Source organism: Ceratotherium simum, chromosome 4, assembly GCF_057802395.1.
Source record: "Ceratotherium simum simum isolate JZ-2026a chromosome 4, ASM5780239v1, whole genome shotgun sequence".
Lineage (NCBI taxonomy): Eukaryota > Metazoa > Chordata > Mammalia > Perissodactyla > Rhinocerotidae > Ceratotherium > Ceratotherium simum.
In genome coordinates, this window is record NC_141903.1 from 25,668,687 (window position 1) to 25,687,487 (window position 18,801).

General features: G+C 37.4%; 1 protein-coding gene across 2 annotated transcripts in view; it reads right to left on the reverse strand.

Moving 5' to 3' along the window:
• Nucleotides 1–1,189: 1,189 nt before the first annotated feature.
• The window catches only part of G3BP1 (G3BP stress granule assembly factor 1), a 34,124-nt gene continuing 16,512 nt past the window's right edge, over nucleotides 1,190–18,801 (reverse strand). For both annotated transcript variants that reach the window (XM_004428627.3, XM_014786157.2), the window contains exons 2-12: nucleotides 16,626–16,738; nucleotides 13,625–13,706; nucleotides 12,975–13,148; nucleotides 10,624–10,714; nucleotides 9,536–9,629; nucleotides 8,576–8,777; nucleotides 6,929–7,030; nucleotides 6,563–6,674; nucleotides 6,214–6,342; nucleotides 5,443–5,552; nucleotides 1,190–2,286 (exon numbers count right to left, since the gene is read on the reverse strand). In XM_004428627.3, the coding sequence (XP_004428684.1) occupies nucleotides 2,080–2,286; nucleotides 5,443–5,552; nucleotides 6,214–6,342; nucleotides 6,563–6,674; nucleotides 6,929–7,030; nucleotides 8,576–8,777; nucleotides 9,536–9,629; nucleotides 10,624–10,714; nucleotides 12,975–13,148; nucleotides 13,625–13,706; nucleotides 16,626–16,720 (1,398 nt within the window). In that variant the 5' untranslated portion in view covers nucleotides 16,721–16,738 and the 3' untranslated portion in view covers nucleotides 1,190–2,079. The remainder of the gene's footprint in view (nucleotides 2,287–5,442; nucleotides 5,553–6,213; nucleotides 6,343–6,562; nucleotides 6,675–6,928; nucleotides 7,031–8,575; nucleotides 8,778–9,535; nucleotides 9,630–10,623; nucleotides 10,715–12,974; nucleotides 13,149–13,624; nucleotides 13,707–16,625; nucleotides 16,739–18,801) is intronic.

Genomic DNA, 18,801 nt, shown 5'->3' on the forward strand with positions numbered 1-18,801 from the left:
AAAATCTCCCACATTTCCAAATGTTCTCTATAATAACATTCTCTATAATAATGTTCTCATAATAACAGCCCGAAGTTGAGAATTTTTTTGTCCACTGCCGATTTGAACCTGCATCTAGTTAGTGCCCTTGAACCTCTGCATAGGAAGGACTCCTATTTTGAAATGTAAGGTTTAGAATTCACTTGTGAAAAACAATTTCTAAGTTATCCATAATTTATGACTTTACAGTTACTGCAACTTAAATTGTTTTCAAAAATAACTAAGGCTAAGTTTTTTTTCTTTCCACCACATGCTTAATATAAGCTACAAAAGTACAAACTGAATTTCTTCCAATTATCACTGACCTGGGCCAAATGAAGTGGTTACCAAATAGTTATTTAAACTGACCCAAAAACAGCCACATGACTCAGTTATATAAGTGTCTTTATGTGAAAGAGATGTTGCCAATTTTCAAATATTTGAAGTACTAAGGACCAACTGATAACATCAAACTTCATTTTAGTTTAAGACTACGCCCTTCAGCAAATCTCGAGTTTCCCAGTAACAGTAAAACAAACATTCCTATTCCTACTCATATACTATCCTCAAACAACAGTCCTAAGGATGAACACTGATATGAAGGAAATAAATAAGTTAAATTTGACAATCTCGTTGCCCTTCAACTAGTAATGACAAGTTGTCACAGAAAGGGTTGCTTCACAAATGTGTAAAAACAAAACCTTCACCCACCTCGCACACAGCACTCAACAAAAACATACTATGCAAAACGAGTATTAGTCTATATTGCCAGATTTTCTACCAGAAATATTTTTTAAAAATTGGCCATTTCCAAGAAACACCCACTGCATGCCCATCAATAAGAGAAACATAACAAAACAGAAAATTTACCAAATGGCTATGATTCAAAGAAAGAAAACTAGTAGACACTCAAGCATATCAGCAAAGTCCAATATTAAAGTTACATTCCTTCTCGTGGACTATGATTAGGATTCTGAACAGATAACGAAACAAAAGTTAATATGAATGCTGAACTATTCAGGTCAAAGGACCCCAAAGGAAGCATCCATCCTCAAAGGCATTCCAGTTTGAGACTCAATTTCAGAAGACGGCATAACAAATAAACAGAAGACATACAAGGTAAAAGATGAATTCCACAATTCTCAACATACTCTGAACCTGATAAAACAAATCTAGACTTTTTCTTTTATTGTTTTCCTTTAAACAGTTGCAGGACTAGAATCAAAGATAAATAGAAGGCACAACAGTTTTGCTCTGGTTTTGTGTTATTCAGATTTTGGGATTTTTTTGTTTTTTTGTTTTTTTACAAATACAAATTAAACATGAAAAAACTCTATTTCAAAAAAAATCTAACAGTTCAAGAAAAGCATATCAGTTGCATTCTAGACATTTAAAACCTATCTCACAATTTAAATTTCTATGGTAAAAACAGTAGATTTTAGAATTGTTTTTTGATCACATATCAGAAGGAAAAAACTCTAACAAACATCTTTTATTCCGTTTTTAACCATACCAGTGAGAATCAAAACTGTCAGTTTTTCCAATGGCAATTTCTCCACACCAGAAGGTAGTCAAGACTCTCAAAGAAGAAACAATTTAGGTTTTTCCTGCCTTCAAAATGTTTATCAAATCCTGTATTTCTCACAGGCTTTTGAAACATGTAGAAAATAAGTAAGAAATATTCCAATGAATGAAACATACCAAATGTCAGTAATAAGCAAGACACATTCCTTTGGGGAAATGGTTGTTAAAAAAAAATCCAGTCTGTATATGCCAAGTAAAGCAAGGAAATTCAGTCTTTTTTTTTTTTTCTTCTTTAAAAATCCGTTTTTTCTAAAATATCATTCCACAAAATTGGAGTGAAGGACTAAATGGTGACGGGAGGGAAGGGAGGAGGAGGGAGCACACACCATTAACACAAAAAGTAAAATTGTACAAACTTAAGCAGTTTATAATAGACTAGGGGGTCATGTTCCAAGACACCAAAGGCTGGCTGAAGAAATTCACCATCCTGCAGGAGCTAGGATTTGTACTGCTGCCGGAAGATCAGTGAAGAGCAATTCACTGCCTCGGAGCAATTCCCCTTCCCACTCCAAATCCTGGTTTCTGCACCATGCCTCCACGGGGAGGGCCTCTCATTCCACCACCCAGCCCACCTCGAGGGCCTCCAGGTCCCCGCAGGCGGTTATCTCGACGATCCCCTTCCCGGGCAGCTCGAGTCTTCTTCTCCTCCACATTCAGACGGACCTCACCTCTGAACATGATGGGCTGCAAGAAGCAAGGTAAGCAGACTTACAGAGTGCTTATGGGCTACTGACTATCGAAGACAAAACAAAGCTATCATAGAGAACCAGTAGCTTACAAATCAGCTACGTTCTCACAGTTCAGTTTTTGTTTTGAACTCAGAACACAAAATTTTCCCCAATAACAAATACATGGAGAGGCTAATTCAAAAAGTCAATTTAAATAGCACAGCAGCACAAGTAACTCATTCATACTTATTAAAGCAAATCTTATTTTCCCATAGAATTATATAAAAAGAATAATAAAAATAAGAATTGCCACCTTCTGCATGGATTTTTGAACTCTTAGAATAAAACCTCATCACCACCTATTGTGGAAAGATTTTGTGCTGCACATATTTATACAAAGTACATATACATCTCAAAAACATCATTAACTTCATCTAAATATAACTTTAACATAAAGCTATTTGCCTTAGTAGAATTTTGGAAAATAGCAAAGATAATAAAGACAACAGATCTTAGCGAAGGAAGAAAAAGATACATCCACACTAAGCTGGGGCGTTCTTTTCACCCAATAGAGCTAAAGTAGAAAACAAAGGGTTACTCAAGATTCCAATGAATTCAATTTACACTCCCCTCACTGGCACTCACTGAAATATTTTTTTAAATAAACATTTAATAGTACTTACTATACAGAGAAGTGTTCTATATACTTCACATTTATTATCTCATTTAATCTTCACAACAACCCCCTGGGGGTTATTATTATACCTATTTTAAAGACCAACAAACTAAGGGCCAGGGAGGTTAAGGAACTTACCCCACAGGTCACAAGACTAGTAAGTGACAGAAAAGGAATGTAAACCAAGGCATTGTGACTGGAAAGTGTAAGCTCTGAACCACTACACTACACTACAGCATGTCAAACACCATGGTTGTCAGTGTTATATAAGCTATTTCTGAACTCATAAAAAATTTCTGCAGGGAGTATGGTAGACTTTTACCAACATAGTGTGACGAGGGAAAGCCAAGCTACATTTGCAGTTCCCAAAGTACAAAGGAGTGATCTGAAAGTACACATGAGGAAATGTGCATATGGTGGGGGGGGAGCCTCTTTTGAGCTCCAACTCTAATATCTATTTTAAATTCTCATTAAACATGTATTTATATTTGTACACGTATAGATAAAAATATTTTAACACAATGTAAATATTATAAATATTTATATTTTTTTATATACACACTATATAAATCACTTCACACATATTAATCTGAAGCACTGTTCCAGGAAATGTTGTAGATACAATAGAAAAAATAAAACCAAATTCAAGTCTGAAAGATAAGGGGAGAGAGGTTGGGGCTGGAGATGTTTTTAAAAGGTAGTTACGGAAGACATCTCTAAGGAGTTATCAAAAGGGTAGAAGCAATCTGAATGAAAAAAAGGTACCAGACATACTGATGGCCCCTTTTTGAGGAAATTTACCTCAAACAATTCTTATGCATAAAGATGCCATGGCTTACCCACAAGCATAAAATGAAACCACCCTCTTATCTTGGACAATTAACTAGGAAGCCAGTTATCAGGTCTGACCTCGTTTGGCACATTGGGAATATCATAGGCTCAAAGGAAGTATGAACTCAAGGCTGCAACACAAAGGTTGGCCACTGCACCTACTGCATGTTGACTGATGGATTTTTCCATAAAGCCTACTGCACATTTCTAGGTTCAGTATTCTGTGTCTTTGGTGAGGTAAGCCACTGTTCTCTCCTCATTTCTCACTGTTTTGCAAGAGATGCTTCACAAAAATAGTGGTCAAACAGTTTGAAAGATATTGCACATCTGCAGATTAAGGCTCATATGAGGTCATGACCACAACAATCAAACTTTGCAGTTTACTCATTAACATTCTGGAGAACATCAGAAGTTCAGGAAAACCGCTGGGAACTACTGATCTACACTTCTCTATTCTAATCACCTGGTTAATAAAATGTGTTGTTTAATGAGCAGAGACTGAAAGCAGATTAGTGGCTCCCAGGAGGTGGGAACACGGGATATGGGGAGGGACAGCTTAATGGGTAAAGGGCTTTCTTTTGATGAAAATGTTTTATAACTAGATAGGTGATGGTTGCACAACAAAGGGTATTAAATGCAACTGAACTGTACACTTTAAAATGGTTAATTTTGTTATGCGAATTTCACCTCAATTTTTTTAAAAAGTGAGGTTTTAAAAATCCAACAGCCATCTCAGTAAATTAACAATATTTACACCTTTGTTCTCTTCTACTATTGCTGCTGCTGCTGCAACCACTACAAAAAGTCTTTTTCGCTAATGAAAGATGTGAGGAAAAGGGAGGGTTCTTTAAGAACTACATAGTAATAAGATTCCAATTCTACAAATACCTCTATTATTAGAAAGTACTCGTATTCGTAAGAGTACTGCTAATAAAAGTGGTTTCAGGTAGGATGACTCCAAACTCAGACAACTCACAGAGAGTAAAAGCAGCAGCTCCTCATAGTTGTGCTCAGACAACAGTTATATACCAAGACTGCCCTGGGCAAACTGGCTCTTTAAGTTGTCTTAGCTAAAAGTAACATTGTATTTCATCTCCTACACCAGAAGCCCCCACCAAGGAACAGAATTTGTAAAAATCTCAGTGCATTGGTAACTATTAGTTAATTCATCCTCTTCATTCACTTATTCAAAAACTAAGTTATTTAGACACAGGTTTTGTTTTTCTAAACTCCCAGGCAGGTCTTCTGTTTTTACTTTTTTTTGTGAGCAAGACCAGCCCTGAGCTAACATCTGATGCCAATCCTCCTCTTTTTTTGCTGAGGAAGACTGGCCCTGGGCTAACATCCGTGCCCATCTTCCTCTACTTTATATGGGACGCCGCCACAGCATGGCTTAACAAGCGGTGCGTCGGTGCGCGCCCGGGATCCGAGCCAGCGAACCCCAGGCCACCGCAACGGAGCGCGCGCACTTTAACTACTTGTGCCACCATGCCAGCCCCCAGGTCTTTTGGTGGTAATGGTTGAACACGATGGAATGTATTACCCAAACGCTGCAATAAATTACACTTTACATATAAAAGACATAATTATAAAGATGAATACATTCAAAGAGCCAAGACATTCTTATTTAAAAAAAAAAAAAATCAAGATGAAAAAACTGCTTACCCTGTTGCTAAGGACCTTCTGAACAGGCTCAGAATCATCAAACACAACAAAACCAAAATTGGGTAATTTCCCACCACTGTTAATGCGCAGCTCCACCACATTCCCATAACCTGCAAGTGAAGCACAGGTTCACAAATAACTTACTGGAACATTTCCTTTAAATATTACACACACATCATCCAATACAATAACTACTAGTCACGTGGCTACACAGCACTTGAAATGTGGTAGTCTGAAATAAGACTTGCTCTAAGTGTAAAATACACACTGGTTTCAAAGACTTGGTATAACAAAATGTAAAATATCTCATATATTTTTACACGTTGAAACAATAATGTTTTAGACAAACTGGATTAAATAAATTATTAAATTCTTTAGTTTCTTTTTACTTTTTTAAATGTGATTACTAGAAAACTTAAAATTACACCTTGGGTTCATCTTCTATTTCTACTGGACAGCACTGCATTAGACGAATCTAGTGTTTAAAACTCAATAACCGGGGCCAGGCCCATGGCGTAGCCGTTAAGGGCGTGCGCTCCGCTGCTGGCAGCCCGGGTGAGGATCCCAGGCGCACACCAATGCACCACTTGTCAGGCCATGCTGTGGCAGCGTCCCAGAGGCAGCATCCCACGTAAAGGGGAGGAAGATCGGCACAGATGTAAGCTCAGGGCCAGTCTTCCTCAGCAAAAAGAGGAGGACTGGCATGGATGTTAGCTCAGGGCTAGCTCAGGGCTGATATTCCTCACAAAAAAAAAAAACTCAATAACCTACTTTGAAAGAAATCTTTAAGCTCCGATTTGTCCACCTCATGAGGCAGGTTGCCAATGAAGAGCTGGTGACTGTCAGGGTGTCTCACAATTCTTCGGGGTTCAACATCACCTTGCTCACCAGCGTCACGGACTTAAGAGGAAACAGAAACAGCAATGAATGACAGAGAAAGAAGACATCTTTCAGAGACTGTTCCAAGCAATAGTTTTCTCTCCATCCTAAATACAGGGTATTCCATCAACTCCACAATATTTTTTGTTTATTTAAGTATACAAATATCAACCACCCCCATAAAACAAGCTCTCACCTCAAAATCACCCAAACTAGAGAAGTCACCCTTCTGAGCTCTTACTTGGTCTAGGTCCTCTCTGGGGAGGAATATTTATTCGTTGTTCTCGCGCTCTTTGATCCCTCTGAGGCCTCTGCGGTGGAATCTGAGATTCAGGCTTAGACTCCGGACGAGGCTGAAAAATTTATAAGTTAACTTCTGTGTAAAAACAAAGCAAGCTTACCTTCTTTCTTGTGAAATTTCTTAGCTAACAATAAGGTTTAAACTCAAAAATGACAGTTCTCTCAAAAAAAAAATCATTAAAAACCACTTTGTACCCTTTCTCCTCTGTCCTATATACCAGTTCTCCCATTCTCTAAACCTCTGTGAAACCACGTTACACAAAATACAGGTAAAATTGATAATATACAAGCTTAATTAGAAACTCACCTGTGAAGCTGGTACTTTAACAACATGAGGTGGTATCCCAGTAACTGGAACAGCTCCACTGGGTGGAAGGTTCTTACTGGTCACAGACGCCCAAGAAAATGTCTAAGGGAACAACAACAACATTAGTTGATTACACCACATATCAAAACAATATAAAAGCTATTAGCTCTTGATTTCTTGTACATAATATACACAACCCATTTTCATAAACAGGATGGAGTTTATAAGTATCTTGATATTCCTTTTTCCCCCACTTACAAATTTAGTACTAAAATCCCTTAGGACAAATCATCAAGTACCAGCAAAATGAGAGGCTTAACGTCTAAGAAGCCACCGTCACTCAATTTCAAGTTTGTAAATCAAAGAAAATTCTCTCTCCTCCAAAACCAGCTCTTCCTCCTATGCTTCCTCCAATCTCTTGCTTCCTCTATGATGCAAACAGCAACCCAATTACACCAACTTTAGAATTATCTTGAACATTTTTTCAATCCATATCAAAATTACCAAATCCTGTTATTTGTCTCTTAATTATCTTCTATCTCCACTGCCACAACCCTAATCCAACATATCTTCTCTCCCCAGGACTACTATAACAGCCACCTAACTGGTCATCCATTCTCAATCCAGCCAACCTACTTTTCCCCCTGCAAGCTATGTCATTTCACCGTTTCTTTCCTATTCACCTACTAGCTGCCAGAGAGACCAAGAACCCTATATGTTTTACCAATAGTTTCCAATAGAACAATGCCTAGGACAGAGGCACTTGAATCAACTGTTAGACAAATAATACTATAAGAACCCTGATCCCATAAATACAGCACTAAAACATACTACTTCAGGAGCATCAACTGTAAAGGTTTTGAGTTCAGTTAATATCCTGATATGACTCAGGAAGAGTAACTGAAAAACTTCAAACTTTTGAAATCAGGTATTCTAATTAGAAAAGCAGTTATATTTCAGCAGTTTGTTTCTACTTCTACAGTAAAGTTATCCTCAATTAGATTTCATAGAAAAAGGCAGGAAAGTCTGTTGTGCTACGTTTTCTTAAAAATACGTTATTGGGGCCAGCCCAGTGGCATAGTGGTTAAGTTCATGCACTCCACTTCAGTGGTCCAGGGTTCATAGGTTCAGATCCTGGGTGCGGACCTACACACGGCTCATCAAGCCATGCTGTGGCAGGCATCCCACACATAAAGTAGAGGAAGATGGGCACAGATGTTAGCCCAGTGCCAATCTTCCTCAGCAAAAAGAAGAGGATTGGCAACAGATGTTAGCTCAGCGCTAATCTTCCTCAGCAAAAAAAAAAGATACATTATCACTTGTTTGTTATAATAAGCATGTAATAATTTGCCATTTGAAAGATAAAATATTAAAAACAAGAGATCACCATATCACTGATATAGTGATAAAACAGCACCTGAAATTTCTGGTCTAAGAAGTTTTAAAGCTTCCTTAGAGGCAAAAAAAAGTTATTTTTGGTATTATAAAGCAATAGGCATTTTTCTTCTTATGTGAGGCTTGGCTCAATACGTGTGAACCACCAATATAAAAACGCATGTACAAAAGTCAACCGAACAATAATAAAGGGGAAGAGAGATTTTCAAAAGTAAACTAGAAACAGAATAACAACGAGGACATGCTGCATACCCTCAAGTCCTCCTGTACTGTCTGAGCGATGTCTGCAGGTGCTGGAGAAGAACTCTTCTGCGCCTCCTCAGGAGCAGTTTCTTCCAATGCTGGCTCAGACTTTTCCTCTTGAATTTCAGACACAGGTTCCTGCTCCGGTTCTGGTTCAGGATCAGGCTCTGGTTCAGCAACAGGTTCCTCTAAATGTTCTTCCAAGTCATTGCTTTCACAGGAAAATTTGAGAAATATCATTCTGCTTCCTTTGACTTAGCAAGAAATTCCCAAGTATTTATGAATAAACTATAGAGACTTGAACCCAAAAATAGCTCCTTCCCTCCCAAGAAGATTTAAGAATTACATATCTGAGTATTAAAACAAGACTTTTTAGGAAAGCACTCAATAAGCAAATCTTTTTTGTGTGTGTGAGGAAGATCAGCCCTGAGCTAACATCCATGCTAATCCTCCTCTTTTTGCTAAGGAAGACCGGCCCTGAGCTAACATCTATTGCCAAGCCTCCTCTTTTTCCCTTTTTCTCCCCAAAGCACATCCTTCTAGTTGCTGTACGTGGGACGCCGCCTCAGCGTGGCCGGAGAAGCGGTGCGTCGGTGCGCGCCCGGGATCTGAACCCCAGCCACCAGTAGCAGAGCGCACGCACTTAACTGCTAAGCCACGGGGCCGGCCCTGATTTGTTAAATACTTGATGAGAAACCCCAAATCTATTTTTCACTTACCGCCAAGAAAAAACTAAACCAAAAAGCAACTGATGGAAACTATTGAAGTAGTCCTCATAGTACAATCTATATTAAATAAGTTTATATTTTTGTTAGCTCAGAAATACCAGCAGTAAAACCTTTCTTCTGGGAAATTGTCATTATTTTCTGAGATAATTCTGAGAATACATGACTGCCTTCTAGCAAACAGTAAGACTAGACAACCCAAATTCTCATGCAGCTCTGGACAGATGAACAAAGTGTTCCTTACCTGACAGTCTGATCATAGAAAGTTCCAGAATCATCAGGTACCACCTCAGGTGTCTGCTGTCTTTCTTCAGGTTCCTCTACTTCTTCCTCAGATTCTAAGTGAGAAAAGAAATTTAAAGTAACTTGTGCTTACTTAATTCACAAATATGTTCACTTTCACAATGTTCACCGTGATCAAAAAAGCAATGAAATAAAAGCACACATATATAAAAAAGTAAAGAAACAGGGCAATTTGGTAAAATCATAGGATAGGCTTTAAGGACGGAATGAAGGCTACTGGAGTGTTTGGGTTAAGAACATGGAGTCTGAGGGCACACTGCCAGTAATGCAATGCGATAATCCAGTAATCGAGTGTAATGCAGTAACCCAATGCAGGCTCTACCACCTAACTAGCTATGTTTATACGACATCAGGCAAATTCCTTCTCTGCATCCTAGTGCTCTAACACATTAAATGGAAACAACAGCACCTAACAGTACTTATCTATAAGGCTGTTGTGTTACATAATAAATATAAAGCACTTAGAATCTTCTCAGCCATATAGAAAACACTAAAATACTAATAATTTATTTATTTAAAGACAATTTTCCATGGGTCTCTTGTGTTTCTGCACATCTTACAATTGAAGCAATGGCAACCCTTTGTTCCAGACTATCTTTTAAGAACACTTATATAGCAAATAGCCTTGGAAAATGATGTCTCCCTCTAGAGCAAAGGGCAGGCATGTTTACTGCCCATTATAAAAGATTTAGGTTCCCTAAACTTAGGGTTCCCCACTCTTGTGATGCACCCCACTTTAGTGCAGGTATCATCTGGACTGCTTCATAGGGTCCTATGCACACTGTGGCAAAAATGCTACTATTGTGCCTGTCTACTTCTGACTGAGGAGTTTATGTCTTCTACCAGTATCCATGAAGTAGGCTAACCTGTTAGCTTCAAGTAGGTTAAAAACTCAGACCCTCCCTCCATATGTCTTGACAACTAGAAATTATTAATGCAGAACACAGAGTACAATGAAAACATTCAAGAAACCCATATTCGCTTCAGGTCAATCTGATGCCATCAAAAAAAATTTAGACAATAACTTACCCTCCTGAGGCTCAGTGACAAAGCCACCAAAGACCTCGTCTTGGTATCTGAAGATATCATTGTGAACGTAGAACTTATTTGCAACAGAGCCCTGCAATGCCAACAAAGTTTTCACTTATTCAGCAGACTTTTAAAAAACCAAACCACTCGACACCAGTGGTTCTCAACTGAGGGCAATATTGCCCCCCTCAAGGGGACATTTGGCAATGTCGAGAGACATTTCAATTTTCACAGTGGGGAGTGCAACTGACAACTACTGAGTAGAGAGCAGGGATGCTACTGAACATCCTCAATGCACAGGACAGCCCCCACAACAAAGAATTATTTGTCCCCAAGTTAATAGCACCAAGGTGGAAAGATCCTGCTCTACATTATGGTTGTTAAAAACTACACTGAAATATATTGCTTGCTTAAAATACCAGATGGATACCTAAAAACTGATAAAACTCTAAGTATGTAAGATGACACACCTCAAATCACTTCTTGAACAATACATACATATTACCAACCACAGCAGATACTTAAAACTCCCTAAATCTGTATCCAAGCACACAAGGGTGGTGAAGCTGAAAAGGTCTGCCTACTCGAGGACAAGACACACCTGAGTCTAAATCCCACTATGTCATTTACCAGTTATTCAATTTCTAAGGCTGTTTCCTCATCTGTAAAAAGAGGGATACCAACATATACCTTAGAGCTTTGAGTATTAAATGAGACAGTTTATGTAACAATGCATTATACTAAGGCAATGTTAGATTCTTCCTCTTCAAAGGAAAAAAGGAACTATAAGTAAACTCATAATTGGCAATTATATCCCACATGATTCCTTGCATATTTAGAAGTCCGTCAAGGTTTATGACACAAATAATCTAAGCCTTGCTCTAAAAATCATGACTAAAGTGACTTCATGTAATTTATCAAAAAGACAATCAAGCAATTTTATATTTAAACAGTAAAATGATAGGAGTTTCAGATACACTATCCTAAACAGAAAATTATCTTAAGAGTAATGCTAGAGAAAACATTTAATCAGCAAGACCTTATTGAGCCACTTCCACATGCTTATGCAGATAGGCTTCCTGACTTTTTTCAGTCTGGATCAGTCGAGAAGACAGTACAAATGCAATTAATTCAACATAAACCTGTGGTTCTTTCACGATAAGCATGATAACTAAAAAGAACCAGGGCCCCTTGAAGAAACAGCTGACTCCAGAACTGGGGCTGGAGCAAGGACAGAGCAGGATGAGCCCAAAACATATTGTGCCAGAAAGTTACCAAGAGCTCAAAAAAATAAAAAGAAAACACAGAAGCCAGCTTGAAGGGGTTCAGACTTACCAGATATGGGGCATTTTAGACATCAATATAAAGTTAGTAATGTATTAAATAACCAAAGACTCCATGAGTTGATAAAAGACAGGAGAGAAGGCCAAGTTATTTATAGCAGAATGCCAAGAAATAAACATAGGATGATAGAATTAGATAATCACCATTTGTAACCATCAGAGTAGCAGCTGATTCCAGCAAGAATCATCAAAGAATGCTAAAACTAGTAAAGTTAGATGAAGAACAGGATATTTGCATAGTCTCAAAAAATCACCCACAATTTACTTGCTAATGAGAAAAGTAAAAATACTAACTTTACACTGGCAAAACCTAGTAACCATCACCTTAACTAAGTGATCAAAGTTAACATCACTAATAATAGGACTAAACAACATCAAGTGCCTCCCTAACGTGAGGCACTGGAAGACACTCCTGTGTATAACCTACGTCTAATCATAGGAAATACAAGACAATTCAAACTGCAGCACTCGACAAAGTAACTTGATAGTGCTCTTCAAAAATGCCATTGCCATGAAAAACAAAAGATTAAGGAATTACTGCAAATTAAAGGAAATTAAAGAGACATGATTGCCATAAGCATTGTGTAATCTTGGATTGAATCTTGGACCATGGGGAAAAAAAATCACTATTAAGGACATTATTTGCACAATTACCAAAATTTAAAGATAGACTGTAGACTGATAACTGTATTACATCAATACTTCTCGAATCTGGTAACTATACTATGGTTACGGAAGAGAAAAATCCTTATTCTTAGGAAATGCTCAGTTAAATAATCTGAGGATGACTAGGCATGATGTCTCCAACTTACTTTCAAATGGTTTAGAATTATAAATGATAAGCAAAAAAAAAATAAATGTGTGAACAAGTGTTAATAGTTAGTCGCTCTAGGTAAAGAGTATGTGGGAGTTATTGTACTATTATTGCAACTTTTCTGTAAGCTTGAAATTTCAAAACGAACAGTTTTTAAAGATATGCACAATCTATCACTGTTTCTTTTTTCATACCTCAGGAGCAAGGACAAATGTCTGCATGAATCTCCTCAAAGCCTGGTTGTTATTAGAGAGCAACCCCATCACCTGGACCACCACACCATCATTCAGAGTGGCATGAGCATCAACGTGGCGAATCTTAGTGTGGCAATTGGTGAAGTTTTGTGACATCACTTTCCTATGGATTTCCTAAGGAATCGAGGCAAGAATTAATGCTCTAAAAGTTATACAATCTCCAACAACAAAAAAAACTTTCTAACACAACACAGGTCAAGAGAATTTGCACGTTTCAATTACAAACTACACAGACCCTACTCCAATTTGTCTTAATACAGTATATTCCCAGTGACCACCTCGAGCCTTTTAAAATAACTGTCCTGAATTAACATACCTAAAAAACGTTTACGATGATTCCCATGCTAAAACCAAGTAACTCTTAACATAAGAAAATTTCAAAATATATAACAAAAAATGAGCAAATGTGACATCATAAGCTTCTCTATGACTATCATATTACTCAAATAGTTATTGAATACCTAAATTTCTAAAAGGTTGAGAAATTTGATCTTTAAATATCAGCAAATCTATTAAGCACGTACCCACTTCAATTTTATGGGTTATTTCTCAGCTGCTTAACAGCTTACATAAAAGCTTAGTATGCTTACTTTCTGTCCATAGACGGCATCTGCTGGCTTTCCATTTGAATCCAATCCCCCATGGACATAAGAAGAGTTCTTTCCATAAAATCTGTGAAACAGGAAGATAATTTACTTGTATCATCAAGCACCCTAAGACAAGGTATTTATTTTTCATGTTTGGTACCTATCTGCCTCACTGGAACTCTCTGAGGCAGGAATGTGTTTTTCAACCTTTGTACACAACCATACATCCAGCCCCACATGTCAGTCAACATTTGCTGAAGGGGAATGGATTTGGTCAATGAGGCAGAACACTTATTTTGCAAGTCACAAGTTCCAGATCTCAGGGTAGGAGGATCATGCTGGGAAGGATCTTGTAGTTCATGTCAGGAAGGCCATTTAAAGATAAAACAGAAGGGGCTGGCCTGGTGGTGCAACGGTTGAGTGCGCACGCTCTGCTTCGGCGGCCTGGGGTTCATAGGTTCGGATCCCCAAACAGAAGTTCTTGTTTTCACTCAAGAAGAAAACAGGCAGTTTTGATACAGATCAGGACATCTCTACTCTTCATAGAATTGGAGAGTCCTTTTACATCTGAGAATACATGTGAAGAATTCCCTTAAAAACACAGTAACTCAAGCAGGCGGGTTTTTGGAGTAGTTTTTAACAATTTTTGCTGACAAATTAAGAGCTTCAGTCTTTTATTCTCCAGCTTTAATTCATCTATATCCTCAATAGCTTGGCTTTCACTACAATAATACTGGATCAGAAAATCCACACACACACACCAGAAATGCCCCGACCCAGGGATAACTACTATCAGGATATCTTGACATCTGTACTCCATATAAACAATTTTTCACAAATGAGCCCATACATTTCATTCTATATCCTGATTCCACCTCTCCCTGCCTCCAAAAAAGGGGACAGATCCAGGCCCAAGAGAACTCCAAGTCTACCTTTCAACAGCTTTTTTTTTGGTGAGGAAGATTAGCCCTGAGCTAACATCTGTTGCCAATTCTCCTCTTTTTGCTGAGGAAGATTGGCCCTAGGCTAACATCTATGCCCACCTTCCTCTACTTTATAAATGGGACATCTGCAAGAGCATGGCTTGATGAACAGTGCGTAGGTCTGTGCCCGGGATCCAAACCTCCAAAGCTCGAACTTAACCACTACGTCACTGGGTCAGCCCCCACCTTTCAACTTTTAAAGTTATTAAAAGGCTGCACGTCAGCCAATGAATCAGTTCACTACTGACTAAGCCACTTCTCATTATATCTAAGATGTCCTTCAGAGATGAAACGTGAATAAAAGGTTTTTCACGTTTTGATTTAGAATCAACAAATAATATTGAAAAGAAATATATTAACGCATTTGGTTGGTTTCTTTCAACTCCTGCTCCTTTTTAAATTCCAAATTTATCTAAATTCTAAGGGCATAGAATAAAATTTGGACATAAAATACAAAGAAAAGAAGAAAAACAATTTGGAGATTTGTTCTATCACTTAATAGTCATGTGAATACCAGCAAGCTTTTAACCCCTTAGCATCTTTATCTGCAAAATGAAGTTAACTCTCCTACAATGCCTCACTAAAAGGTTTTTGTCAAGATCAAGAGGAAACAAATGAAAGTGTTTTGGAAATTGTAAAACCTTAAAAAAAAAACACGAGAGGAGCCGGCCTGGTGGCACAGTGCTTAAGTTCACGTGCTCCGCTTCGGTGGCTGGGGTTCACAGGCCAGGTTCAGTGGCTCGGATCCGGGGCACAGATCTATGCACCGCTTGTCAAGCCATGCTATGGTGGCATCCCACATATAAAGTAGAGGGAGATGGGCACCGATGTTAGCCCACAGCCAATCTTCCACAGCAAAAAGAGGAGGATTGGCATTGGATGTTAGCTCAGGGCTAGTCTTCCTCACCCAAAATAAATAAATGAATAAAATAAAACACAGGAGATATTTTCCATTTTCAGAGCAAGGACTCAAGACAAATTTATAAAATATTCTTTTGTATCTAATAATCACATGTTATCCAATAAACATGCTGGTCAAAGTATAAAGGAAAAAGTAGTTCTGGTCCACCAAATACACATTTTAGAATTTCTAAGAAATTATTCTAACAAGTCCATATAAACAGATTTAAGAGTTTTGTATAATACAGCATTGTTTGTAAGAGAAAATGGAACCAACCTAACATATTCATCATTAAGGGATTAAAGTACGCTACATCTCTATAAAATAAAAACTCTGTGGATACTAAAATTAATGTGATTCATGTTCTACTCTTTTAAGGAGACCCCAGATTATCAAGTAAAAAAGCTAAAAGACAGTATATTAAAAACGTTTACATAGGGCCGGCCCTGTGGCTTAGTGGTTAAGTGCGCGCGCTCTGCTACTGGCGGCCCGGGTTCGGATCCCGGGTGCACACCGACACACAGCTTGTCCGGCCATGCTGAGGCCGCGTCCCACATACAGCAAGCAGAAGGATGTGCAGCTGTGACATACAACTATCTACTGGGGCCTTGGGGTGGGGGGGGATGTTTACATATAAATAGAAAAATTATTAGCATGGTTTTACTAGAGACTTCCATGCTTATTTCACACATCTGTTTTGACAACAAACACGTATCATTTTCACTACAAAGATATCCCAATTTTTTAAAGCACATCAACACAAAAGTATGTTATTACAGTTTTAACAATCTTCAATCTTCAATACATTCTTAGTAAATAATTCATGATTCTCAAAAAACAGCAAAATAAGACAAATGATTACACATTTTCAGGCATTATTTTTCTAATAGTATATAAGTTTAGGTAACAATCTAATTTTTTAATACATGTACATTCTATTGTTTCACCAATTATTATATAATAATTTTGAATTTAAAATTTATTTATTCATACTTAGGTACAAAGCACTATTATGTAACAGTCATACAAGGTGCATGATGAAGAAAAGAATCTCAAGGATAAGTACTTATATACTGAAGAACAGCATTCAATGATGCAGGGAAAAAAAAAAATGCTGTACCTGTGTAGCATGTCTGGGGCCTGGTTCAGCAGTGTGTAATACTGCCTCACAAATTCCCGCCCGACCAGCAGGGGACTAGGCTTCTCCATAACCATTGCTTTGGTCAATTCAACCTGGGGGAAAAAAAACAAACCCTCATATTCAACAGGAAAGATAAAGAACAAGGGAAGAAAGTGGCAGGGGAGAAGACTGAATCATTTAGCTAAAACCAACTCAGAGTAACACAAGATCACTTCAGCAACTCTTGGTTTTAAAAAGAAATAAACATTATAAGAACAAACAAAACCTAAAGAAACCAGGTGAGATTTTATACATTCAAACTTATTGCATCAGATGAATACCAGGGAAAAAAATCACTATGAAGAATTAATTCATCATTATTCCCAATATTCAATTTTCTTAAACCAAATATAAGAACCTCAAAGGTACATACTTCTAACATGCATCCTATCATAATTTTCCTAAGTTATTAAACCCAATGAGGAGTGTGCTAGCTGTAAGATTACAAAGATACTCTTATTTACAAAAATATTAGATTCAAGGGTGATATTCAAACAAAAAATATAGCTTTGACATACAGGCACATACTAACACATTTTTAGTCAAACTAAATCAGAGAAATTTAAATATTTTTAAAAAAGAAACCAGAAAAAATAAAAACTGTAAATATGCTTAGTTTATTTTACAATGGGACCAAAAATAATCTTAAAATAAAGTAGGCAGAAGTTAAAAACAAGATGTTTTTACTCAACAAAATAATCCCTACCACCTCAGAATTATCAAGGTAATTTAAAGTTGGTACTTTTGAGTGCTAAGAAAAGCACTTGATACACAATATAGGTCCTCAATTATTGTCAGTTATTATCAAAAAAACACTTTTTGGAAAAAATATAGCATGAGATAATCCAACTTTCCATTTGAGGAGAAAAAGCAGCCTGAACTTAAACATAAAGGCAAACAGAGGGATCAGTACGGATTAACTTCAGTAAAAAAGAAAAAAGAGAGAAACTTTATTTCAGTTTTCTTAAAGGATGGGTAAACTGGGTTTGGTTGGTCAATTCTTGCACAAGCAATCCGCAGAGATATGTGTCCTCATCTAGTGCATTTCTGCATTATTCTTGAATATCTGTCCCATTTACTACTTGTTTCACCAAAATCTAACAAATTAGTTGAAGGCTTCTTCTCTATTTTCCCCAAATTACAGCCACTAGATCAATATGGAATAGCCTCCTAGTCCTACTAAACAGTAGTTTTGCCTGCAGGCATGGTTACAAGGAGCGCAGTGACAAGGATGTGGATCCTAAGTTTTAAACTAATGTACTTAAAGTAGGCAGAATGAAAAATTACTGTATTTTTCCCCTGGCTCTTGGTCCAAAAAAGGTAATTTCAGATGTTCTTATTGATCCTAGATCCTTCAGAACTTAAAAGATTACAGCTGGACATCAGAGGATCTTAACAGTTATCTAGCCTGTGGTTTCCGAGTTTTAAGGTTACAAAAACCAGAGCAAATGCACTTTTTTATATATTAGAGTTCCCATATAAATTTTCCTTTCTTAAAAGGGCTCAGCTATTTCTCTTCAAAAACCACTAACATCTGACCCAATCTCAGATAAAAGGAAAAACCCCCTGTCATCTCACAATTAGTTTCAGAAATGGAAGACAGGTCTTCCAATCCCTCAGAAACCGATAAAGTTAGTATCATTTTCATTCCATTAAGTTGTACTTACATATTTTCTAACATATAAAGAGACTGAACAGAAAGTTTTGCTTCCACCTTATCCAAAATATACAATATATCCACAATATGAATAACAATTTAAAGGGAACCTTCATGACAGGACAGACAAATCAAAACAAAGAAAACACATTAACTCCTGTCTTTTCACTCTAGCTGCACTTGCTTCTCTTCAGTACCGTCTGCTCTTATTCCCGTCAATATTACAAATGCCATCATTAACTAGACTAATAACATCAACCTAACTGCATCCTTTGATACTGCCAAGTAGTCTCATTATGATATAAATTTCTAAGTCACATTTTATCAAATACTACTTCTCACATCCATCATTTTGCATTCCTATGCAAAATGATGAATTCCTCTAGGTTACAAATCACAAGTAAAAGAATTAAAATCTATAGAGCATCTCTTGAACTTCTCTTTTCCCTTTCTTTGAGA